At 41.2% G+C, this 26,929-nt stretch overlaps 2 protein-coding genes across 8 annotated transcripts in view; one reads left to right on the top strand and one right to left on the bottom strand.

Moving 5' to 3' along the window:
• The window catches only part of LOC133226619 (cytochrome c oxidase assembly protein COX16 homolog, mitochondrial), a 299,200-nt gene extending 277,322 nt beyond the window's left edge, over positions 1-21,878 (top strand). The window contains exon 5 of the mRNA XM_061380355.1: positions 21,867-21,878. The gene's annotated coding sequence lies outside the window, so the exon portion shown is untranslated. The remainder of the gene's footprint in view (positions 1-21,866) is intronic.
• SMOC1 (SPARC related modular calcium binding 1) overlaps positions 1-26,929 on the bottom strand; it is a 136,830-nt gene that overhangs the window by 67,572 nt on the left and 42,329 nt on the right. For all 7 annotated transcript variants that reach the window (XM_061380305.1, XM_061380309.1, XM_061380303.1 and 4 more), the window contains exons 2-5: positions 24,741-24,912; positions 17,007-17,119; positions 6,859-6,958; positions 4,515-4,562 (exon numbers count right to left, since the gene is read on the bottom strand). In XM_061380305.1, coding sequence (XP_061236289.1) covers positions 4,515-4,562; positions 6,859-6,958; positions 17,007-17,119; positions 24,741-24,912 — 433 coding nt within the window. The remainder of the gene's footprint in view (positions 1-4,514; positions 4,563-6,858; positions 6,959-17,006; positions 17,120-24,740; positions 24,913-26,929) is intronic.

Raw genomic sequence — 26,929 nt, 5'->3', positions numbered from 1 at the left:
GTCGAACGCTTTACACAAATCCAGGTAGATGACATCAACTGCTCTACCCCTGTCCATCAGTTCTGTAGCCCCATCACAGAAGGCCACCAAACTGGTCAGGCAGGATTTCCCCTTAGTGAAGCCATGCTGGCTGTCACCAAGCACCTTGTTGTTTTTCATGTGCCTTAGCATGCTTCCAGGAGAATCTGCTCCAAGATTTTGCCAGGCACAGAGGTGAGACTGACTGGTCTGTAATTCCCCGGGTCATCCATTTTCCCCTTCTTAAAAATGGGGGTTATATTTCCCTTTTTCCAGTTGTCGGGAACTTCACCTGACTGCCATGATTTTTCAAATATGACGGCCAGCGGCTTAGCAACTTCATTTGCCAGCTCCTTCAGGACTCGCGGATGGATTTCATCAGGACCCATGGACTTAATGCATTAATTAATGCATTAATTTAATGCATTGCAAGAGACTTTATGAAAGTGAAAGAAAAAGGGAGTTCATACCATTCAGTACTCTTCATGACTGACACTGACTTACTGGGCCCATATTTACCCTGTACTTCCATCATCTTTTAATGCCAGATTATAAAATCAAGCCTTCCTTCCCATTTCCTTCATTCAGTTGATTAAAATATAGTATCAGCATCTTGCACAACATCCAGCACAGTTAACAACCACTAACAAATCAGTATCACAACCTAGATTTCTTTTTTCCTCTTCACCCATAGCCAATTTCGCTACTTTTATTTCGCTCTGATTTTAAGAAGGAAGATCAAGTGACTTTAAGCTTATTGGAGATAAACAGTGACATGGTTGCTTTTTACATCCCTCTATCTCCTGACCAGCCTACTTATTAAAACCTGCTTGATGACTGTGAAAGTCAATACTCACGGCTGCAGTATGCCAAATTTGCAGCTTTGAGATACTAAAGCCCCAGCATTCCTCAGATTAAGAAAGCTTTGTTTTGTTCTATGTTTGCTTGTTTTGTTTCAAATGTGTGGCACAATTTCCCTTTGCCAGAAAGAACGGTCTACATTCTTTAGGCAGCGAAGAAATCCAGGGCCATTGGCTCCAAGGATGCCTTTCACCGCTTCTTAAAACATGAAGAACCTCCCAGTGGGAAAGAGGGGGGAGATGAGATCCACCCCTCTAGGGGCTAGCATGCATCTTCGAAGTCTCTGAGGCCTTCCAAATGAAGCAGCAAATGGAGTAAATTAGAGCAAAAAGCTCCTTACAAGAAAAGACTGTATAAGGAACAAGCTGAAATAAAGAAGAGACAGCAAAAGAAATCTGCAGGTTCTGGATATCCTAATCCCACCCAAGAATAACTGCATTCCACGACAAAGGGCTTGGAAACTTGTTCTTCACTTGCAAGCTGAATTCAGCATAGGAAGAACAATGGTAATTGTCTGAGCTGTAAAGTCCACACACCAAGCTTGTCCTGGAGAACCTAGGTTTCTATTCTGCCTCATAACAAACATTCTTCCATCTCTGTAGACTCAGGTCTCTGCCTTCCAGCAACAGAGCACTTCTCAGCCACAGAACAAATCAATACATACTATTTTAAAGTTTTAAGTTTGGTGCCAAGTTAATTGGATTTAAATTACCTTACAGGGCAAATTGTATGAATAACTGGCATTGCATCATACAGCAATAGCAGCAATGTAAACATGGGTAACCAGAGCATGGGATTTAAAAATAAAAAGGATTTCTTGCCAGCACTCTTGTCTGCTCTCTGCAGAAGGCTCCACAGAACCACTTCTGGAACTACAAGCCAAGCCACGTGATCATAAAGCCATTTCATTTTCTTTTCATCAGTAGTGAGAGAGCCTGTGAGGGGAATCACATCTTCTGGCGAGTCCATCACACCTACTGACTCCCAGAAATTAGGGCTAAACAGGAGAGAGGCCAAAACATTTGGAGAAAGGGTTATTACCAATACCCAGCCTTCTTCTCCTTCCAACATCGTTTTGTTTCTTCTAAAAAAGAGCTCATGTTAATTAAGTCTTCATTTATTACCCAACAGCTTAACCCTAGTCATCTGCAGTTTCTAAGGCAGAGAAGCCTCTATCCAGAAAGACTACTTTGCCTTGAAGACCTGAAAGGCACCAGCATCACACAAAGTTTATTAGCTCCATATTTTACATTCCTGTAAGAATGAGACAAAAGAAAACACTTTTGAGAGCCTCAGCTATTGTTTCCTCCCAAAAGGGCCTACTGTGTGCCAGACAATACGCTCTTCCACTCACAGAGACCCTTACCCAGGGATGGAGAGAGGAGTGTGTGGAGCGGGGGGAGAAGTCCAAAAGCTCCTGATTCAGGTAGCAGTTGCCCAAAGTGATGTCAGAAATTTCAAAGATGTGCCTCTGCAACAGGAATGTCATCACTGACTCTGTTCCTGCTGGACGCCTCCTCACCCTGCCCTGTCATCTTGCAAAGGGCAATCTTTACAGAAAGAGCCTGAACACTCAGTTGGAATGGATGGTTATATGCACACAGGCTAGCTACAGGCCTTCAGAGAAGTCAGACCTCCAGCAAGCACCTTGCTTCAAGGAAGGCAGCCTGTTCTTGGTCCCAACTTCCTTACAATAGGATCTGATGCTGGAATTTTGAATCAAAGTAATATAAGTCAAGAAAACACACTGACAAGAAATACAGATGAATTTTTAATTAGGTATTCATCACTAGCCCCAAAAGTAACGCTAAGTCCATCAAGTTTTAAACCACATTATTTCAGCTCCCCAAATCCTCTTGATTTTAAAAGACCTATTTAATGATTGCTCACAAGTATTTTTCTAACTTGATGGAGAAAAGCCAAAGTGGCTTTCAATAGATATGAACAGATTCAGAGCTGGAGGGAATAGAAAATGTACACGATTGCTTGAAGCATGCTGGCCCAAAAAGAATCATTTTCTTTTTCTTGACAGGATGTTTTTGCAATCACCTGACTAAACATACCATTCTTGAAACAGGATGCCACAAGCAGCACCAAGGAGAATCGATGTATATTGCAAATTTTAGATTAACTCATTCCATTTACAGTTCTTTCTTTTTTGCATGTTCCAACTTCTGAGTTAATAAAGGGAGTGAAGTGGAAAAAACAGGTTCAGATGTTTTCCCCTTTTGCTCCTGTTTCCTTTGAAATCCAATGTCAGCTGCTTCCAATTCTAAAAGAACAGACCAGGACTACTCAGGTAGGAAGCCTACAAACAATCCCCAGCCAAAAATAATTCAGATTTCAAGAGCTACTTGATTTGCTTGTACTTCGGGCTAGACTAGCATTAACAGAATGATAACAATGCATTCAGGTGCCAATTATACATTAACATGCAATTACAGGTTTACAGAGACATATCCTTATCTAAAATAAGAAGCAGGCTTCAGCATTCAGTATTAACTAAGTAGTTTTCTTTGCATCTTTTCCTCCCCACTTCTTCCTAAGCTGCAATACACAAGCAATATACTGGAGAACAGATATTCTCAAAATGCTTTTTGATCATGTTCACTGCTCTGAACATAGCAATCTACAATCCCTGTTAAGTGTTCACACGACTGTATTGACAGTCCCAAATTAAAGCAGTCTTCAAATTAAAGCACTGTCATTGAGGTAGGCATTTTCCTGTGTTTTGAAGTATCAGGAATGATTGGTTTAAAGAATTAGCACTAAAAATTCCACTTCAGATATTAAAACAGGAGCTTTCCCCAGGAAACAGCCTTCATCCTCACCAGCAGGAGTAAGGATGCATTCAGCACTGTTTTTCCTGTAGTAAAGAGACAAACTCAAAAGTTGACTCTGAATGGTGGGGGTAGAGGGGAGAAGGGTTGAAAAAAATCATGGTGTGAAGAAGGCCTACAGACAAATTTGACTGCCCCTCAATGTACTCTTCCCACCCAAGGCTATTTCAGTGAATACACACCAGAGACACAGAGAAGGGCTTCAACTACACACAGGAGAAGAACAATGACACACCTAAATGCCTCACTCAGGAAAGGCAAGGACTGTAAAGGAGGACTAATGTCTAATGCACAAAAGAGTGAGGTTTCCAAGCATAGCTAGGGTTTAATCCAGCACATCTGGCCAGAGAGTTTGATGTTCTGTGAAAAAGAAAATGAAACGACCCAACACTTTCAACTCATATAAAGCCACAATCATGACATTGACACTCCTGACTCCCAGTATACTAGTCATATTGATAGCCTTCCTAATCACTAGGGATTTTACTTGAAATCCTCCGTAGTTAACGTCAAGGTGAACAAGAGGTTATTCTGTGCCAGATGCTTTTTTTGGGAAGCTCTGTTTTCATGTACTATGTCTCAGCTGAGGAGCAGAGCACAGCATTTTCTACTCCATGGGATGGTGCACCAACAGACTGTTATTTTGTTCCTCCTACTGAAGGTAGAGGTCCACAGGCATGAAAGCCTCCCACACACCAAGCTAGTTAGGAACCCAGGTTCTGAGTTATCTCAACGGGACTTGGCAGGGCAGCAGCTACTACAAAACAAGTTGCTGAAGCACAGGACTCCACTCACCTTTCCTCCCAGAATTACCCTGGCTTGATGGTTTATCAGTTACAGAACCTAAAGGGGAGGGAAAAGAAGAAAAAAAGACATTTAGATGCTGCATGTTCACACAGAACGTGTAATGTCACATTAACACAATCAGCATCTCAACCCACAGAGCATCTGTTTTACTTGCCAACAGCTCAGTTTGGGATTCAGAGAGCCTGTTGCTCCAACAAACTGGGACAGCATAAGGAAGTTTTGTGTGTTGAGATATTAAATCAGGACAAAGGTAAACAAGAAATCTTTAATAGCTACACCCAGTGATTTGAAAGAGCTCAACAGAGCACTAGCATGCTATCAAGAAACCTGGAATAAATCCAAGGGCAAGTAGGAAAGATCAGTAAGAGTCACTTCTTAGGTCTGCAAGCAAATGTCAGGAAGAGCAAATCAAAAACAGGTGGGGAGAGTGTGCAGGGAAAGCAAGGCCAGTATTCTAAAGGGAAGGGATTAAGTGGGACAATTTGCAGAAAATGAATTTCAACATCCCCAGCTATTTGAAAAGGGACACTGAGTAAGATCCAGCATGTACTTGAATAGACCACATCCTGGGGTTTTTAATATAACTTAGATCTTTACTTAATACATATGATTCTACAGTTTTCTGCAGTTTGCTTTAGTGCTTCAGAACACAGTTTTCCACTAAAAATTGAACTAATAATAAAAGCTTTTTTAACAAATCCATTACCAAAGTGTAAAAATCTATTACAAGTTCTTTTCTTCCCCCCTCTTTTTTTTAGAATAGCTTTATTTCCAAGAAACTGATTCTTCTAGGCAGCATTACTAAACAGTTCCAGTAATTACTGATCCTTCCAGAAACATGGATCACAAGTCATCTCCAAAGGAGGCAGCTCTGACAGGCCCAAGAGACTGGTCAAGACAAACTCTAATGTAAACTGTATTGCCCAAGCACTTTCACTTGCAGATCAGTTCATCACCAATCTACTGCTGGATTACAAGTAGGAAGCACATACCCAGTATCAGTCATCATGAGCTTAACATCTGTGTGTCCTACAAAACACTATGACTTTACTTTCCTGGCAACACAATTTTATAAACAGCTCAAGACTAAATGAACAGATAAGCAAGACTAAAACATGCCCTACCAAAACCATACATGGGAATGGTGGAAGAAAGTAATATTTTAACATTTAAGCCAAATTACTATAGCATTTCATTTTACACTAAAACAGGATATTAATTTTACTTTCTTTCCATGTACCTGTGCAACAGCAAGCATCCCCTCAAGCTACATTGAGTCATTGGCTCCCAGACAGTTCTCCCACTCAGCTCAAGCCCTCATGCAAGTCACTTTTTTGCTTATTACCACAAAACATCCTACAGCCAAAGAGGACACTGAATAAGATGCGGAGGATTAAAAAAAAACCCAAAGGTTTGACTGCTGTCATGCTCCTATCTAAAGGGCAAACACTGTAAGGTGTGAGAGGACAAATACATTAAACACCCATGGGGTGTAGACTGCAGAGCATGAAGCCAGAGGCAGCTGCAGTGCCTGCATGACATCCCTGAACATGTCAGAAACACACTCCTTTGCTTGCTATCTTTTCTTTCTTCTTCTTTGGGAAGTGGGTGTGAAGGGGAAAGCACAAGTCTAGTGTTGCCCCTGAATTCTTGCAGTATGGAACAGCTTCACAGCTCTCCCTATGCCTAGCACACCACTGCCACAGCAGCTCTGTTGACCACAGCTCACAAAGCTAGACTGTACGCTAGTGTTCAGGGCCACATGAAAATCTAGGAACTAAGAACTGGAACTGAGTGACATGACCAGAAGACCCAAATCCGTCATAACAGCAGGACCCCAGATTTGGTGGCTAGTAGTCAACAACCACCAGTTTCTCAAGAACTGCCATATCAAACTTTTAACTGAAGTCACTCTGAAGGCAAAGTGACCTCATGGTCCACCAAAAAACAGAGCTCAAGAACCACTTCTTTAAATACAGCTCATGCAAAAAAGTTATTCTGTTACAGGAATCGCTGGTTATGGTATACACAACAACACTGCAACTCTTGCCTTGGCTACCACAGGCTGTTTCCTTAGTGCCTTAGCGTTTTTTCTAGGTGAACCTTGCAGGAGTGTCTGTATCCTAACTGCAGGGTGGACCTGCCATAGCCCAAACTCCCTTGCAGCTTCCAAATGCCAGCAAGCACATAGGGAGATAAAAGCATAACTGCAGTGTTAAATTGGCTAAAGTGACCAAGTCACCTGGAAAGATTAAGTACTCTCAACAGGATGCATTCTCCCCAACCCCTTTACTTCTCAAATTAGCCTTTGTTGAAGCCACTCCCACAGTACCTGAACATACAGGAGTTTTGTTCTGTACAGAAGAGCCGCTAATAGGCTTGCCATCAGGTGTCACACACCAGCAGTATCCAGTGTAGGTATGGCACTGCACCTGTTTAATAAAACAAAGAGCAGGCATTTCATTTCTCACTGTGTCACCCATCACTTTTATTATATTCTAGCATCTTAGTGGAAGCCCCAACCCAAGTGCATCACAAATACACGCTTCAGAGTGAGAAGGTCCCAGAGAAGACCATCTTTGATAACGTTATCTTTTCTTTCTGTCCTCACCCCCCTCCCCAAAGAAATGTTCTTTCTCCTACTCCAACTCCCTTAGCTGCAATTCAGTCGGCAAAAGAAGTTACAAGCAGTCAACTGAGAACAATTCAGTTTTGTGATGCAGCAGCTGTATCCCAGCTCATTCCACCTTCTGCTAAATCTTATTTACTATTTAGCCTTAAATAGTAGTCCTACTACATCCCATCTGGGATATGAAAAGTCCACCCTGGCCCAATTCCACAGCTGCTGCTTGAGAAGAGCATCTTTGGGCATTTCAAGAGCATTTTGTTCAATAAACATGACTGGAAAAAATGCAACACGGAGTTGTTATGTTAACAAACCTTCACCAGATAGATTTAAGGTCTCTCCTGTTACTATGTCAACATAGGGAGTAGGAGCAAAATCCAACATGCTTGCTTTTCATGTATTGACAAGGACATAAAAACATTTGATGAAAGCTCTATTGAGCCAACAGGTAAACAGCATAAAATTCATCTTGTTTAACTTTAAAGCTCTGCTTCTAAACTGAACAGCTAGAGTTGTCCAGTTCCTTCTTTCACCATGAAAGGATACCAGAATGACTAGTTCAGATGTGGACCTCTAAAGTGAAAACAGACAAATCTCAATCTAGCAAACTGGTCTTAGTAAAACCTATGCAGATATTACTTCAGTGGCACTATAGCTTCATCCAGCTCAACAAACTAGTTACAGTCTTTGTCTCACTCTCAGAGAGTTCAGCATTTGAATGAAATTCACAATGCCTTTGAGTTCCCTTGAGACAAAAATAAATGATAATCATACAGGCATTTATGCAAATATTAAGAAATTCCAAAATCCTTTCTAGCGAACACACTTTCAGTTGTGGCTGAGTGTGCACAGCATTACTTCCAGCACCTTGGAATGGTATGGAAATGCCTATGTTACTTTAAGCTAGAGACGGCTCCCTTCAACACACTTCTGAAACAAAGATTTTAAATGAGATGGAATCACTTTAGAAACTCCCTTTTCATTTTACTTGTAAATTGAATTCTGTCCATTCTCGCTTTTTCCAAACAACTTCATTGCAGCTGATTTCCCATTCCAGTCCTCTCCACACAGAAGAGTGATGGGGTGTTTGTACCGTTCCCTTTATTAGGGATCCTTCAGAGCTAAACCAGTCATTCCCCCTTGCTGACAGCTGGCTTCGATTCCCTAAGGTAGCAGAGTTTGTTCAGAGACTTAACAACAGTCTTTTTAAAAGGCTTTGAGTATCACATAAAACATGATCTAAGAGCAATTATAACACAGCACCACGTGTTTATCTCGAGTTTTACTGAAGTGCAAATCAATCATTTTGCCTCAAGCAAATTGACTTTTAGCAGCCAAAATCAACAATAGTCTCATGTAGACATGTTACTAAAGTCACTGTCACTGCTATCTGCATACTTTCATTTTTATTCTCTCAACACATCACAAAACTGATTGCAAATTATTCAAAAGCACTATGGATATAATTAGCAATAATGAAGTTGCAAAATATTTCTTATTGCTCAATTTAATCAATTGTACATTCAAAGCAAGTGTGATGGAACTGCTTGGGTTTCTGTGATCGGTGTTTATCTTTGCTGATCACACACACATTATTGCATTCCCACAAGGAAAACACAAGGAGCTATTGGGAATGTAATTTCTATCTGAGCATTAATTGTACAAGATGAAGCCAGATTCCAGGATAGAGTTTGGAATTAGTAAGGCAAGACCATTCCATGTTACGTTATAGAAAAAAAAAAATCTAGTGTACCCAGCATTTAAAAATTCAAGTGTTGGTGACTTAATAGTTCTTCAGCCAAATCTGCAGAAAATAACAAAGTACATGGCAAAGGAGTCCAAAAACGTATTGACATAAATTTAGGATAGATGTGTTAACTAAAAGAATGTTATGCAGTTCATCTCAACGAGCTGCATCTCATCTACCAATTACATACACTCATTTATGCAAGCCAAGCACGTTACAACTATAAAAGCACATTAATTTTGTAAATAACTAAGCTAAGGAATGCTGATCTTCCTTGGACTGGGATCCCATGACCTCCCCTATATCTCATATTGACAGCACTTTCACAACAACCCAATGTTCTACCATGGCACGAGACGACTTCCGTATCACAGATAACAGCAGCAGCTGAATCTCAGCCCTTATCCTAAGAGTCAGACAACTACCCATGAAGAAAAAACACTTCAGAAAACTCAAAAATAACTGCAGTTGGCTTTCCTGAATGTCTTCATGTTGAGACGGCTACCTTTCATCACAATACCTGACTAGGTCTCAGCATATTTAAACTAAAACAAGGTGTCTTAACAACAGTGGCCTACAGTTAGAGATTGCAGCCTAAAGGCTGGGATAAAATAAAGAAAATGGTGTGCTTTTCATGAGTTACATAGCACTGGTATAGCATTGAAAAAAATTTAAAGGCAATAGCTGTCCACCGCTATTTCTAAACACCACGTGTAAATACAAACTCTGTAGTGTCAACTGTTCCAAAGCACTTTCTAAAAGAAATCTTGAGAATTCAGGTTTTTACTGTAATTTTTTCCAATAATCTTAGGTTTGAGGTTTTGTTTCTAAATCCCATTTAAATCTCCTACCTGAAATTCAATCTTATTCTAATCCTACTTGCATAGTACCAAGGTTTTTAAACGCTGTTATAATCAAAAGAGTAACTGTGTAAAAGTGATACCTGTTTACTGCACAGTAATCTTCAGTTATTGAGTTAATTTTGGCTTTCAATCTTCTAAAGCTAAGTATTGTGTCAGAGAAAATACATTACCAATTCTACATACAATATAGGCTCGATTCCTAGCCAAGCTGCAGCTACAGAACACTCATTACTGCTGGAAAGGCACATGACAGATCGGAGTTTGACACCTCAAATTCACATATGCCTGTTCAATAGCAGAACATTTTAAGTTACAAAATAGGAACCCAGAAAAATAAAACCTACACATCCTTTGAGATCTCCCAACACATTCCACCTTAACATCTGATCATGCAGGAGCACACCACTCCTTTTTTTCAGCAAGGAGAGATATGTCATTTCAATTGTGCCTCAACTCAAGGATTGATGCATGAGGGACAAACCCAACAGAAACTGCTCTACCACCACTGCCCAAACTACAGGTGTAGAAGCAGCTCCTCTATCCCCCCTGCCATTAGAATGTGTGAAACCAAACAGCACCTGACATACTAACCACTGGCCACATGAATACATGCCTGCTCTCATCCAGTTGTATGATGAACACCAGTTCATTACAATATGAAAACATTAAAAATGTAGTTAGTGACAGACAACTCTGCCTCTTAACTTCCTGAGGGAAAATGAAGCCACTGTTTGGTGTTTGGTTTCTTCAGCATCTCACTGGCAATGTCAGAATCAACCTCCCAAGCAGTACACAGCTTCTCAACAAGCAAAGAGCAGCACCCCTTTACAGCCATTTGACAGAGGCTCAAAAGGTTTATTTCCAAAAGAAACCAGAAATGGGAGAGAAATTGCTTGCACATGTATGAGGAAGAAAACAGAGGCTTGAGAGCACCTTGGACAAGAACTGGGCTCAGTACAGGAACAAACTAGCTTTTCACTGCTGTTCAGATGAAGAATTTGGTAACTGATTCCTATCCCATTGCAGATCAGTCAGACATTTCCTGGCTTCTTCCATAATGGAGGCAGAAAAACATTCCTTCTATGAGAGAATTAAAAACACATCCAGTTTTTGAATGGCACTTCTGAGGGTGAGGGCAAATAGCAGAGCTACTGCCCCCACTTACAGCGCAAGGCAAGGCTCCAAACCCTGACTGCACCCAGGTGTTCCTTGTATACACTCTAAAAACAGCTAAACAAATTGCTTCAAGGCAGTAGATCATCCAGTCAGACCCAGAAACCTCAGGGTCACACAGCAATTCTTTAGTCATAGGATGGTTAGGGTTCGAAAGGTTAGGTTAGGGTTGGAAAGATTAATCAGTTCCAATCCCCCTGCCACAGGTATGGACACCTTCCACTAGGCCAGGCTGCTCAAAGCCCTGTCCAACCTGGCTCTGAACACTGCCAGGGATGGGGCAGTCACTGGGCAAACAAGCCTTTCCTTTGTTTGAGCCACTCATGCTCATCTAGAAAGTCCTCTGAACCTAAGTTAGTGGCACACAATTGACACACTGGCCTGATGGCTGTCTATCGTAAGTGGCAATGCCTTTGTTGAGGCTTGAATGTCTTGCTGTACTGCTTGGACCCTGGACCTTATACTTCCTGCTAGACTAGGAGTCAGCTAACTATTGTCAGAAGCCTGCCTTGCCTTTAGCAAAATTTTAGGGAGCTATGAATCAGTCTGCGCCTTAAGTTTGAGCTTCTTTGGGACTCCAGCCCCCTAAATCATTTGTGTCACTTTTTTCTGTTCCCTCCTCACATTTAATTCTTCCTAAATGATGTTGTGCAGACACATATTCCCAACAGGGCTTTATGCAGCAGCCACTTCCCTCAAGTCTATGCACCATTCAATAAATGCTTGCTCTACAGGAATCTCATTATTCATACGACCAGGGAAATAAGTGATTTGTGGCAAAAGAATCTTATCCATCGTCAAGGACATTCCCAACACACATTCCGGTACAGATACCATTTTTAGCTGCGGAGAGGGATCCCCAAGAGAGGGTCATTGCTTACACACAGAATGTGACCCTTTAGAGTTAAGAATGACATTATATTGTCACTGTGCTTATGGATGCCCATTCCTGCTTTAAGAATCTGTTTCTTTGCTCTAGACTGGTGGTACTTTGAAGAAATGTTACATATAACCTCCTTACCCATCCATGGGTTATCTTTAGCTCAATATACAAACAAGAAACACAGTGAGAGCCGCAGGAAGAAAGCCAAGTGCGTATGCAGCAGACAAATCTGCAGAGCAATATTTGCAGAGAGCTCCAGCTACTGCTTTAAAAAAAAGAAAAAGCCAGAAGCACCTACTAATTAAAGCCCAGTTTCTTTATGAAGAAAGAGTTTCTTTAATCTATCAAGACAGACTGTGTTCTTTCATTCTGAAAGGAAAGGTTAAGTCCTTGAGAGCTTAGTATTGCTAGAGTATGAGCACTGAATAATGGAATAATACACAGTATCCAGGGAATGCGGGACATGTCTACACAGTGCCCTGCAGCACCACGCTGCATTAAGAAACAAGTTTGTAATTCTGCTCAGCATCACGCTACACTAGCCAATGCAGAGGAACAGACTTGGATCATGTAGTCACACTGAAGGCTGAGAGGGTTCCCCATGACTTTAGAAAGGGTTTGCTTGTCAAACTTAGGAGAAAACAATACTTTGTACACACATTAGCATAATACAGAATGAAACCACTGCTATGGAACATAATACAGATCACTCTTTCCAAGCAGACTTCTATGACCAGATGTGAGAGTGCTCTGGAAACTATCTAATAACAGAAAATTGCTCTGACAAAGTCAGCCCTCTCACTGATCCCGTCAAAAGATGCCGGGTGTGACTGATGCACCTGCTCTAAGAGAAATCTCAGTGCTGCATCCTAACTGCACCAGCAGTTGCAGTTTTGAGTCCTAGACTTAAAGAAATGCTAAGAAACCGAGGACTTGCTCTCAGCCACTTGTATGCAGACTTGCAAGGAAAGGAATCCACAGCAAGACACACCACAAAAAGCCCCACAAGATTACAGCCCCAAAGCAGAGTTAATATTATTCATGTTCATATTAATCTGTCTGAAACAGCTCCTGTTTAAAACCTCAGCAACCTTTTCTAAAAAACTGCTTGGGGGAAAACTATGAAGAATGCAAGTCTCTCTCAACCCATGGCAACAAGCCCAATGGCACTAGGCAGCAAAAGAAAGTGTGCAGATTACCCAATAGAGGCTGTTGTTTATGAAGAACAGATCACAGCAGGTTAAGTGCAGCATGGAAAGGGAATGGCATTTATGCAAAATACAGCATAACAGCAAAAAGGAGAGAGCAAGTCTTGGAAACAGAAACTGGTTTCAGTCATGTCAATTTTGCAAAACAGTACATGACCTCCGTTTTATACAATTAATGAAATTATTCGTATGAAACAAATATTCTTATGTTGTGAACAACTCAAATTTCATTTTCATCTGAATCCTTATATTACCACAGACTAACTGCAGAGGCCTTTTGTTGTAGGAAGTAATATGCCCCTAAGCCTGAAATATAAAGAATTAGCAGTTCCTCACATCTGCTCCCATTCAGTCATCCCATCATGCCTGTAATGCCACCACCTCTTCCATGCTACAAATCCATGCCACATTTTTAGGTGTGTCAGCAGTTTTAAAAAGGGATTTGATAAGATCTTTGCGATACACAAGCCCCCAGAATCATGGAAGCAGCACACATGGTGCACAGAAACAGTTCTGAAAACCAGTGAATTGACAGGTGCTGCTCCTCTTCATGCAGCACACAAAAGCCATTATAACTAGCCATGCCTAGAAAAATCAGCGATCCAAGCATTCAGTGGCTCCATTTATTTTCAGAGTAGACTTTATAGACAATGAAATAAGGATTACACAATTGTTTAAGACACACACTATTTCTCTCTAATGCAGGGTTTACTGCTAGACAGACCAAGGTGTTTGCCTTCAGGGCCTCCTCCCTTTCACCCTTGTTACCACATCCAACTGTTGGGTGTCAGAGTCAGCTGCCCTCCAGGGAAACAGAAGGGGAGGAGATCAGGTGAGCGTGGTGTCCCCATGCAGTACCTGCTGCCTGTCACAGAAGAGCAGAGTAGTTACACTCTCCCAACAGACCCACCCAATTTGCAGTGGATCTGGCTCCGTATTCACACAGTTTTGTACTGTGTGCAATCCCAGGAACTGGAAAGGGCGACTTGGGCTGCTTTCAGTGTTAACCCCTAGAGACTGCAATTCAGTTTCTAATCAAGAGGACGATGATAAACCAGAAAAGCAATAGTTCTATCTGGTTAAGACCTTGAAGCTTCTGTGTTCATATAATTACAGCTACCAAATGCAGTTCTCAAACCTGCATCTACTAGAAAGTTTAGCTCAAGAACTAAAAGCAAGTCATCCGCGTCTTGAGTGCTGCAACAATTAAGGCATTTGGTATTCTAAATATAGGGCAGGCATCTTTGTTTCCTCTGTGATCAGAATTTTTCTTCTACCCAAATAATTCCTCCAATAGCAGTAACATAGAAGGGGGAAAGTTGTTTAAAAAAATGCCCTAGCCAACTCTACATACAAGGCATACCCTGATGCATACGCTTCTGCTTGGATTCTTGTTGGGATGGCGACTCAAGGTTGAAGAGTATGGTGTTTTTTTCTCCTAGAAACTTTGTTGAGAGATGCTGTTCTGTTCTGGACTTCCCAGCTGAGATTTCTGAGTTTGGATGGAGCAATTCTCTGGGTACTGAACTAATAACAGTTCAGAGCTGACTCTAGTAAGACCTTGAGGACTTCAATAACTGACCTACAGAGCTTCCCTGCAAAGCAGAATCTGGGTGTGCCAACTATCAGCACAAGAGATGCAGTATCCAGAGCACCTTCACCAGATGAGTCCTATTTATGAGTTGCTGGAAGCAAAAATTGTTTAGACTGTTCACAAAAACTGTAATTTCTAGACATCCTTTTAAAATCAAAGTTTAATTAATTTGGACCAGAAGCTAGGGGAAATACTTGTCTCAAAGGCAGGCTGAAACCGGTTAGCTTCCTTGGAAGCTGTTTTTCCTTCACATCTTATGCAGGGACAATGACCTTAAACTGCTACAATATAAATGACGAAGCTGGTTCCTGAGGTATGTGGAACACAGGGTATTTTTATGATCCAAGGAATGATATGAATTTCAGTTAACTGCAGCTACAAAGGGATCAGAGGCTTCCTTCATCATGCCAGGTAAAACAAAAGCATTTTAGTGTTCACAGATAGGACTGGATGAAGGAAGAATGTGAAATATTGCTTGGCTGCCAGCTGAAAACACGATTTTTGTAAGCAGTTTCATGCTGCCCCTCCACTGGCAAGCCACACTGGCCTAGGAACGTGCAGAAAAGAGGCCCAGCAACTGCTCCATAATCCAGATGCAGGTACCAACCTTCCAAATAGACCTAAAACAGAGCTTTATCAACCGCACTCTCATTCCAGCTTATTAGGTTAAAAGTTTCACCTGCACCTCCTATTTTCCTCTTGAAGAGGTTGATGGACATATGACAGAGAAAGTGGAAAGTCAGCTTTCCTTTTCCCTTTTTTCTTGAACTGTAAAGTTTAACATGAAACATTTAGTTGGCCCACCGTGGTAGGTTTTATAAGTATTCCCTCCAGTGCCAACATAATCTGAGAAGCTCTATACTAAAATCAAATTTCAACAACTGGAAGTGTAGTTAGACTGCAAGAAGCTGTAGCCACCTTCTTTCTTCTCCTCACCTTCCCAAGATGGTCCACACTGTACACAATATGATGCTGCTCCAAAAGAGTATGCAAAATTGGCAGGATGGATACAACTTTTTCCACTTCACCATTAAAAAAACAAATCAAAAACACTCCCACACACCAGATAATGGGAAGGTAAGGTTGAGGAGGGGAATAAAATTTTTAGTGGGTTATCACAAGAACGTAATCTTTCCTCTCCTCTTCCCCTTAGGCATCACAAAGTGTTTGAACCAATCCCAAAGCTTTTTTTCTTTTCACATCTTTTTGAAGTGAATATTGATTTTAATTTGGAGCTATTTTTTTTATTTTTTACTTTAAAGTCTTTGCAAGCAATAGCTAATGAACCCTACAATTTCTCTGGGGCACCAGATCTCTACAGCAGTCTTAGATATAGGGAGGCTAAGGCAAAAAAAAAACATTGTGTGATTTACCCAAGTTCACAAAATGGAGGTCACAAGGGTTGCAGGATTTTGGTTTTTGAGATGTATGCCAAAGGGAGCAGACAGCATTCCCCTCCTACCCTTATATGCAAGGGAACTGCATACAAGCCGTTTTTAACACCCAGTTCAGTTAGCGCTAGGATGCTACTCAATATGTTAGTGGTAACAAAACAAAGTATCACTCTTCGCTTCTACCCTGCCTTAGTAAAACATACCCTTCCTCTCAATTTCCTTAATGAGGGCTTTCTTTTTGCGGTAACTACAACTTCTCTGGAATTCTGTGTAATTCTGTGTGATGCAAGACCTCTCCCAGTTCAACTGTTCTGAAGGATGATCAGTGACCAGGACTGATTATTCATTTTTCACAGATTATTAAAGGCCAACAAACCATAAGCCTCTTCTCCTAGCCCTGCCTGAGATAATTGCTTCTCAAGAGAAGCAGCATTATGAGTCAGTCTACAGTCTCAGGATATCATTTAGTTCCAGCAAGTGAAGAATCAAAAACCCAAAAAAGCTGTCTCAACACCTCTCTGCCAGACCCTCAAACCACAACAGGGCAGGTAACAGGAAAGTGTCATCTGTCACTAACAAGTATCCTGCAGCAGTAAGAGGCTTAATAGACCACTCTTTTTTTTTGGTGGGACAGATGAAACACAGGTAACAGCAAGAGAAGCTCGGTCTACCCTGCTCTGTGAGAGCCACAGCTATCTTTGCAGCTCATCTTCAGAGAAAAACTGAACTCCCAGGCAACTTGGTTTTGTTTCTGTGCTACACTGGAGGTGGATGCCATTACATATATGTCTTTTAAGATATGGTTTAAGATACGGTGACTGAATCAAAGCTTCCACTTGGTTAGACAAGTCCCCAGCCTTCAACACTTTCACCTGAGTAACTAAGTCAGACAGTGTGGACCCATGATGCTGCCATCACTTGGCTCATGCTTTAACAATAAATCTGCTGCAGCCACTGGGAGTCTGGCAGAAGGAAGCCAGTAGAAATTTTACCTGTGTGAATGATCCATCCTCATTGCATTCTGGGATGAAGACTGCTTCCTGGGGCTTCTTTGCCTGTTCCAGTGCCTGAGCTCTCTCTAACCGACACTTGCTTTGGCCAGCATCTACAAAAAGAGAAGCAAAACTCACTTAGATTGCAAACATTATTTGGCCTCTTTGAAAGCTACCAGATGCACCACACAGCTGCTGGTTTAAAGAAAAACAAAAACAACAAACATAAGGCATCAAGGACCATTACCTACACATTAGCAAGGAGTTAGCAATCATGATCCCAAAGACAAATAAGAGCCTAGACAATCAAACTATGAGCCACTTATTAAAAAGATGTCTAATTGGCTAGTTAATAGTCTTTATGGTCATGCAAGGGGTCTGGAAGCTTCTTCCAACAAGTGCTGGAGCAGGGTGCCCACACAGTGAAAGGCCTTCCTGGAAGGAGTTGTATTTACGGTAATATGAGCAGCCTGGAACTTGATGGCTGAGTATAAGCCAAGTAACTGAGGCCCAGAAGTGAGTAATGTGGAAGAAAGGATGACCCCAGCAAAGCTTCTTCTCTGAGCAACTCTCTCAATAAGATGCTAAAATAACCAGCCACCCATCTGAACTTCCACCTTCGTACCCTTCAGATAAGGTAGATACGTCATTGCCTGTGCATTTCTGAAGCCCAGCTTCTACCTCTATTCCCAGTACTCACAACCAGGTGTGCATTATACTTTCTCATATCAGTTACTCACTTTGCTGCCAAGAAAAAAAACATTGTTCTGCAAGCAGAGCTTGAAAGAGTTAAGATCTCAGCTCTGCACTTACTTCAGATGATGGCAGCAGGTAGCATGACCTTAACCCCTTCCAGGTCCAGCTCACTGTTACAGAGTATAAACCCAGATAAGTCTAACACTGATGATTGATGGGTCAGAGGACAGTTCTGCCCTCCATAGATACAGATTGACTCAGTGTTTACACTTAAAAACATGATGTCTCACAGTACTGCTGTTCAGTCTAGAAAGAGAAGAAAAACAGCAAACATCTCTTTCCAAGAGAATCTGACACAGGGACTAGCACCTTCTTCCTCTTCCCATGAATCCACTGCCTGTAAGATTTTTCAGTGCAGAAACTGCAAACTCTGATCATCAGAATTTTTCAGCAGCACTATATGAAGTGATCAAGGTTGAATCCCCATTCTATCAGGCACAGAAACCACATTGGTTATCAAAAAAAAAAAGTTCCACTGGATCCTTGAAGATCCCATATTCTGCTTCATATAGATTTCAACAACAGAATCACTAATACCAGCACTGAACTAGAAAGCCAGTCTGGGTTCTCAGATCAACTGAATTCACATTGCATGGCAATAGAAATGATCTCCATCTAAGCATATCTAGATACAGAAATCAATGACAATGCTGTAAATAGTTTTGATAAAGACAATGACCAAAGTTTTCAAGCTGAGAACTTTATTTACACAACTGATGATTCAAGAGAACAAGTTTCCACTTTGCCAACACAGTTGCATTTTAACCACATCACATTACTCCCCAAACAGGATTTCACGAATCTTCTTAAATTATGGAAATCAAACCCTCCTCTTTGGAAAAAGTCATTCACAGCAATAGTGTTCAGAACAAAAACCTGTAGCTTAGGCACTGGGTTACAAAGCAAGAGTTCCTGCATCAACTCTGCCACTGACCCACTGAGTGACTGCAAGTCAGTCACCTCACCTCCCTATAGCCTGGTGCACCTTCTCATCTTTAGGCTGTAATTTGTTTGCAGGGTGCTTGCACAATACCCTTAGCACATGGAACTTTGATCTCAGGTGGACCTATTAGGAGCTTGTATAAAAAGCAAGATTGTTACTCACAGAATGTAAAGACTTTCTTGAATAAAATTTCCACTGAATTTAGAGAAGCGGTACTTGTTTTTCTAATTAACCATAATATAACCTCTAAGCTGGAATTTCCTTTCTTCCCCCTACCTGCCAAAGTGACCAGATGATCAGACCTTGTTTGCACAACTCTGCTGGAGAATGGTCCTGCCAGCAGTACTGACCCTTCCAGTACATGCTTGTTCTTTCAGCTGAAAAGGAAGCGCTGGCAATGCTATTAATGGGAACACCAATCCACCTGCAGATCTCCTGTTCAAGCTTAGGAGTCTAATCTTGCTTGGCATGACACAGGACATTATTACAAAACCAGATGGTGCAGCTGCACCTTCTGTTTTATAGATAGCTGTCTGGCTAAAAACACCTTCAAGTTTTGCTTCACAGGAGACAACTAAGTAGCAAAAAAATCAGCATTTTAGCATTAGATTATGCAGATCTGCACATATAAAGTATGGAGGGAAAAGAGTTGTAAATTTCTCACATGACAATCAAAGCACAGATTGACAAATGAAAGTGTGTTTCTGGTCTCTCCATCCAAGGATACAGGACTGCAGACAGGCATATCTGGTTCCTCTCCAACATAAAACAGAAGCATAAAGCATTTCCACATAGCATTTACTTTAGAGCTGGCACACTCACAACTACATGACTGAAAATGCATGTTTCACCACATCGCTTGTAATCATTTTATGGTATCCCGTGTAGTACGAATACATTAAGATCCCAGGCAGAAGGGAGACCAACTCTGATCATTATCCAGTTTGCCTAAGGAGCAGACAAATATGACACAATCAAGCCCTTATGTGAGAAAATGATAGTAAAAACATGTTGCTGCTATGTCATTCCTGGCAATTTTAACTGGCCTTTATAGACTGAAATCCCTACTAGCACCCAGTAGACCACACGGGGTAGCACACCACCACAACACAGCATTTAAGAGCTCATCATTGTTGCAGCATCCTCTTTTGCAATTCAACCCTTGACTCGAGTCATGCTTCTCCACAAACTGCTGTTGCAGTGCAGAGAAGACACACAAGTTTTCTCCTGTTCATGAACACTCACCCCTGATTACTTCTCCCGTCCTCTGTCATTGATTTCCAAAGGTCATGCCAGTCCTTTTACAGCCTTGATTTGGAACAACCACCTGGCTAGGGAGGTGTGTGCATACCATTATCTTTTTTGCCTGTCGTTTCACAGTTCAGTTCCAGTAAAAACAGTGCCTGTAATATCAACATTTACCAGTTTGTTTTTAAAAGGACTGTCAATCCTTCATGTGCTCACTCCACAGGCTGGTATTTTTATAATGTTTGCATCAACATGTGATTTCAGTGGGATGACTTCACCTTGCTATTTTTGCTATGTTAATTAGAAAATGTAAAATATTACATAAGTGCCAAGCATTTAAAAGTAGCTGCCAAATGGGTCACCCCAAGTAAGATGCATTATAAATTTTACTAAAGCCTGATGTTATGATGCAGATTCACATACCCTATTCTACATTCCAATTGTTTACCTGAGTGTTCCAGCACTTCTTTTACCTCTTAAAAATGTTCTCTGCAGTACCAAACCCCAAGCTTATAAAACAGAATGGCATTAATGCAATCCAGTTTCACAGTACAGACAGACTAAATAGGACTTTCTCCCCTCCCTTACATAAGGTGAAAAACCAAAACAGAATGAGGGTTTTTTTCCAAAGCAGAGCTGTTTAATAATTTGACTTCTAATATCTTCAAAACTTAGGACAGACTTACTGCAGCTCAGAAAGCTGCCTTTTAGAGACTAATCATTCATAGGTTGGTAGCTGGCAACTAGGAGACTGTGAACTACAAGTGATGTTTTTGACATCTGGGACCTAATATGCAGACTGCAGGTGCACATAATTTTGGATTTTGCAATGAAGTCAGCTGGTTACCATGGCTAATCCTACCCATTAACAGTTTATTCAAATGAGACCACCATGTCCCTCATAAATACAGAGCACGCTGCTCCTGAATAGGCCCCAAGAATTCCAGCATCCTCTCTTCAACAGGAAGAGGCCATTTTGACACAGCACACCATGGTATAATGACCCAATCTATCTTAATAATACAAAGTAGAACAAGTAAAACTTCTCCAGGTATCCACATAACACTAGCAGCAAATCTATATGATGCAATCACAAAAACCTAGATATTTAATTTTAATTCTACTTAAAAGCTGAAAGAGCAAAAATTGATCCAAACAGCTTTTGAACTTTTCCTAGTTCCATTAGGTAGTGGTCTCGCATACAGGCCAGGTCCCCACCAGGCACAAAGCAGTCCAGCTACACTGTAGTCAGCATCCTCACACCCATTTGCTCCAGCCAGTGATCTGCATCTTTACAAAAAAAAGAGGTAAAAATGGAACCTGAGCAAACTACCAAAACGTGCCCATCTGTCCCACAGGGTGTCATTCTCCACTTTCCCATGCCATGGTTTTCCACTTCATTTCTGGCAAGTCTTATGCATAGAATCTTGAACTTCCATCTATGCTGACATGCTTTTCTCCTCCTTTGATACTCGCATACTATTTCTACTGCAGAGTTCCCCACCTTATTTAGCACATTCCTAAATCTGCAAAGCGACTGAAATTGACATTTCAGATTTCGTTGACTAACTACTGCCAAGAAGGGACTCACTTCATTCTCCCTTGACTAGGAATATGCAAGTTAAAGACAAAACACATGGATCTACCAAGTAAGCTAAAAAGAAAGTGATTTCAAAATATCATCTACTGTCCAAAGAGAACAGTAGGCAGAGGAGAAAGATTACCTTTCAACACACCATCACTAGTCAGGAGACACTCCTTTCCAGTACATTAGCCAAAGTTGCATCCTTCCAGGTGCCCATGTGACTTGTGACCAAAGAACAAGCTCTATACCAGCAGCCCTTCAAAACCAGCATTATAAATGTAAAGGGAAGCTTTCAGATCACTCCCACTCCCCTTCTTAATTAAATAGGCCAAACAAATCCCTAGAAAACAACCAGACAACATAAAACTTAAATGTGTTTTAAGCCACACATATCAAATAACACCCTAACGATCACTGCATAATCTTAACAATTTGCCAGTACTCATTTAACAAGTATTTGTCATTCATCTCTGCAAGTTCTGAGGCAGAACTCTTATTTGACATCAGATCTTAAGATGCCTGCTGACAAAAGATCCAGGTAGGAGTGCTTGGCTGTGCTGTTTAAAGGACAGCTACACCATCTGGAACTGTTCTCTGGAATCTCACCAATGAGGCTCCATTTGTCATGGATGCCATCGTTTGATAATTTTAAGCTACTCCTGACTTCCAGCCCTTTCTGATGGGTGAGCGAGGGTTCGGAGAGAGTTCAGATAATTTGGCACTGAAGGAATTTCACTGAAAAGCACATAAGGAAGCTAGGAAGGCGCAAGAGCTGTATAAGAGTTATAGTTCCCAGAGGGCTAGCAAGATTTGATCTTTAGAGGTCCTTGGCTTCTTGAGAGAGAGCAGAGAGCTAAGCTGAATCAAAAAGGTTCTGTTCTCACTATGGAAACCATTCTGCTTGCCCTGGCACAAGTACAGTTCAAGTTATCAGCATATGAAATTGAAAACCTATAGTAATATGGAGTGCAGGACTATGCCTCGCTGTACACAATATACTTCCTCTTTTCCTTATTTTGGTTACCTGTTCTCACCCACTCCAAAAAGGAAGCACAATTTAAAAATTTTCATTTCATAAGGATAAGTTCTTGGATACAGTACCTACCACAATTGCATGTGGCTGGGATCAATGGCTCACAGGACCCCTTCCAGTTCTATGGGAGTTGCTCTGCAGAGCATCTTTGTCACACAGAAGTTATGAAAGCTGTTCAAGGTAAAGCTGGTGCCCTATCGCAGTAGTGGAAAAAGCTAGAACACTGCTGGTGATACCTTCCTTTGTGTGAGTACAAGATACAGACCTGGCCAACTGCCTGTAGTTAGGCATACCTGTCTTGCGATTGTCTGTATTTGCCAGGAACAGTCATCTTATGTGCAATTAGAGGTCATATTCCTAATACCTTTCAATAGCAGCACACATGGAAATGACCAGCAAGATTAAATTTGAATGTGACAGGATAATCTTACTTCCCAGGGATTCATGGGAGTGTTAGTGGGTTAAAAGCAAGATCTGAAGTTGTCAAATACTGACACATTATTATGTACTGCATAGTACCCCACAGCAAGAGGAAAAGAGGAAAGGAAAATGTGAGTATTTTCAGCTAAACATTTCAGTTGTGTCTGAGAACGCAGAAATGAAAGTATACTCTATGTGTGCTTAAGACAAGAAAGTCTTTAATTACTTCCCTGGGACTCTTTGCAATCATGATATACAGTGGGCTGTATAGTTCAGCAATCAACACTTTTTCCACTTCCAGAAACAACGTTTTTGCATATGGATGTACCATATTTCAGACCCCAAGTTTTAAGTGACTGAACAGTGCCTGTTTATATGCCAGTATCAGACATGAAATTGCTTATCCAAGACACTGCTCAAGTGATAAAAGCAAAAACAGGACTCCCCCCTACCATTTCTTATTATGATACTCAAAAATATATCACTTGCAACAGTCCAACTGCTTCTCAGACTCTGGGAAGAAAGCTTCTGGGTTTCCAGTATTAACAAAGCAGCATGATACAAAGGTCCTTTTCTAAGGATTATATTATTGGTAGTATTATATAGCTAAGGGAGAGAAGCTGCCATAAAGCAAGCTAGCAGTGGTGAGGTAAAAAAAAAGAATAAAATCATACAAGCAAGCTTGTTTCCTCCACCCCCAAATGAGAAACTGTCTAAAAAAAGAGAGCAATATTTGATGTCATGCTCATAACTCATCTAAGCTATAAAGCTTGTTAATACATTGAAAAGGGATTTTCATTCTAGAACAAGTAATTCTGACAAAGATGCATTTTTGTAACAGTAAAAAAGCCTTCATAAACAAAAGCCAGGCTTCAACATATGCCTGCTTCCACAAGGATTTTAATGAGTTTCTCCTGTCATTTTAACCAATTGCTAAAAACATCTGTACCATCTGCCTTCAGAGTCAACTGTGCTCCCAGAAAACGCACTCAACTTGATTTTTCACTTCATTGCAGAATCACAGAATCCCAAGGGTTGGAAGGGACCTCAAAAGATCATCTAGTCCAACCCCCCTGCAAGAGCAGGGCAACCTAGAGTACATCACACAGGAACTTGTCCAGGCAGGCCCTGAATATCTCCAAGCAAACCATTTGTGTGACAAAACACCAATATTCCTTTAGGAAGTTTCAACTTCATCTTTAGACTATCCTGAAGAGCTGAACTGAGAGAGGAACAATATTTTCACATTTAAGAAGCTATGTAACAGCAAACAGGGAAAAAAAAATAAAAGACTACATACAACCTTACATGAATTCTGTCTTAACTAGCACAATACAGAAAGGCTGTGTATATCTGAAAAGGGAGTAGATAGCTAATGTGGACGGCTTCCCATTCCGTATTCCTATCACTCAAAGGTCTCTCAGTTCCTCAATGGCACAGGTAGCACGAAAGATCTTTTTTCAGAATGTGATTTTTCATTTCCATGGGCCAGCTCCTTCTGCTCTGCAGACATACATTTCAGCCCTTTTCCAGTGACGTCTGGCTTTTTTCCCTTTTCTCATTTATAATTCGGTCAGTTCTTACTCCTGCCACCTAAGCCTAGATTCAGATACCCATGCTCACATGAATGCACAATTTCAATCAGATTAGTCACAGAGCATGGAACTAAACTCAAGGGTCTAAGAATCCAGTTTCTTATGAGGGAGGACTTCCCATTCTTCCCCTCCAAAGCACTTGAAATCCACCTACCTTTGCACCGGCCACGATGTGTCACGCTCAGACCTGACTCCCGGCATTTGGCTCTTTGGTAGTCGCACATTGACTCATATGTTCTGCCATCAGAGGCACAGAGGGGTTTGGACTGGGACCTGGAGCAATGCAGGTTACACTGAGGGTCTCTGTCACGGTCACTTATTAGAAACTGCAGGAATGGAAAACAAGGAGGGAGAGAGGAAAACAAAACATATTGGGTTTGTTTGGTTTCCTAAAACAGAACACAGTGTATTTTGGTTTTATGACAATAGCAATATGGGCTATAATGCAGTTAAAGCTGCCTACCAAAGCTGACTTTGCCTGAAGGGAACTGTAAATGAAACACGTACATCTTTAAAAATAAAAAAAATAAAAGAATTAAGGGTCTTTGCCATTCCATTTTCTTTAACGGAACGGAAACATTACTCACTCTGCCTCACCTCTGAAAACATAAGATGTGCAACGCCAAATACAACCCACACGGGAAGGGCAATACTGAGTCACAACAGCCCAGCTTGCCGAGTGCCCTGCCGCAAACAGTATCTGGTACCAGACAATTTTAGTCAGAGGCACAAGAAACTTATCACCAAGGAACCCAAATAACTTATCAAGATTGGCTTTGGCAGCTGAACCATGAATGCGGCCAGCTTTATATCACAAGTTATTTGTTTTTAAAGCATTACTTACATCATCTGTGGATAGCACCTGCAACAGCATACCTTGCACACTTCCAAAGCCATGTTTTGTTCCTTCCCAACGACATTCTGCCTGGCTGGCAATTGCATTGTATGTATCCCACAGTCTAACTGCACACTAAGTGAAAAGCTATTTCTTTACCTAAGTCTGAATTGGTCATCTTTCTGAATAAATCTTTTCCTGAACATTCACTTCAGATGCAGCCTATTTTGTGTAAATGTCGCACTCTTCTTGTCAATCTATCGATATGAACAACTCCAGTCTCCCAATTCCTTGCCCAGAAGCATTCATCTGTACCACAGTGACCACTGTTTGCATTCTCTGAAGACAGCTTGGCTTCTGCCTCATCTTTTGGAGATGGGGAAACCCACATAGAATATAAATACGTTTTCATTCCACTTGTTCCCTGCAAATCCCAACATCTGGCAGTAGTTTACTGTTGTATCCTTAGTACAACAGTAAACTACTGCCTGTAAGGACACCCAAGTCTCTTTCTTAAGTTCATACTGTTTTCCTGAGGACCCTGACTGCTAGCCTTCTTTCCATAACCATCGGTATAGAGGTTTGGTAGGACACAACAGCAACAGCCCTTTTCATTTCCCATGCTACCCTACTCAGTGGCTAATCAGTCAGACCTTTAACTATTACCCAAACCCAACCACCTGCTCACAGAAAGATTTCAGAAGACTCTTGAAACAAGTCCCATGAGGATTAAGCAAAGAAAAGGGAAGTTAAACCTGCCTTGCAAATCCCCTTACCGAGCTCCCATTTCTTAAGCCTCTCTCAAGCCTGAGGGGACCAGAGTTGCTCTCTAACACACCAATATCCCAGCTTGCTGTCAAAGCCATTAGGAGCTCAGCAGCTTGGAGCTGGCTGGCAAGTGGGCACTGACTGACACTCTGCCTGTACGCACAAAGCCACGGCTCTCCAAGTGTGTTGATAGCTGGATGCCTTACAGGGAAGTGTGAGTCATTGCCATAATCACCTTGGTGTTACAGTTGCCTACAAAGCTGTCTGCTCTATCCTTTGAGGTTAAAACTGTTGAAAAAACATTGCCTGAAGCCTAGTTTGGGTTGGTTTTTAACCACTCCAAGAACATGCATCTCTGAAATTTGTTTTTTGACATTTAAAAGAGGGTTCTTCACCCCTTTTCTCTCCCTACTTAAATGAGATGAAAAACAATTGAGAAATTGCGCATTTTCATACAAAAACATATTAGGTCTGTGCTGCTGGATCTTTTGAAGACTCATGCATTACTAAAAGCCCTATTTAAACATGACAGCTGGGAGAAGTAAGCAAGGTCTGCATTTGTTTTACTTTCGGTGGGGCAATCTTTCTTAAAAATATCTCATCCGTCAGACTTGCCAAAATTTGTTACAGCACAGAGTTTTAAAAATGTTTTTGTTCCTTTTCTGCAACACTTTCTATAACCTGGCAACACCTGTTCCAAATGGGAAATTGGAAAATTTAAACCTGACGGCAATTTTAAA

Source organism: Neopsephotus bourkii, unplaced genomic scaffold, assembly GCF_033783945.1.
Source record: "Neopsephotus bourkii isolate Nb327-2 ecotype Australia unplaced genomic scaffold, CSIRO-AGI_Nbou_v1 NB_1792, whole genome shotgun sequence".
NCBI classification, from domain to species: domain Eukaryota; kingdom Metazoa; phylum Chordata; class Aves; order Psittaciformes; family Psittacidae; genus Neopsephotus; species Neopsephotus bourkii.
The sequence above is the reverse complement of the archived record's forward strand: the minus strand, read 5'-3'. Positions and strand labels throughout refer to the sequence as shown.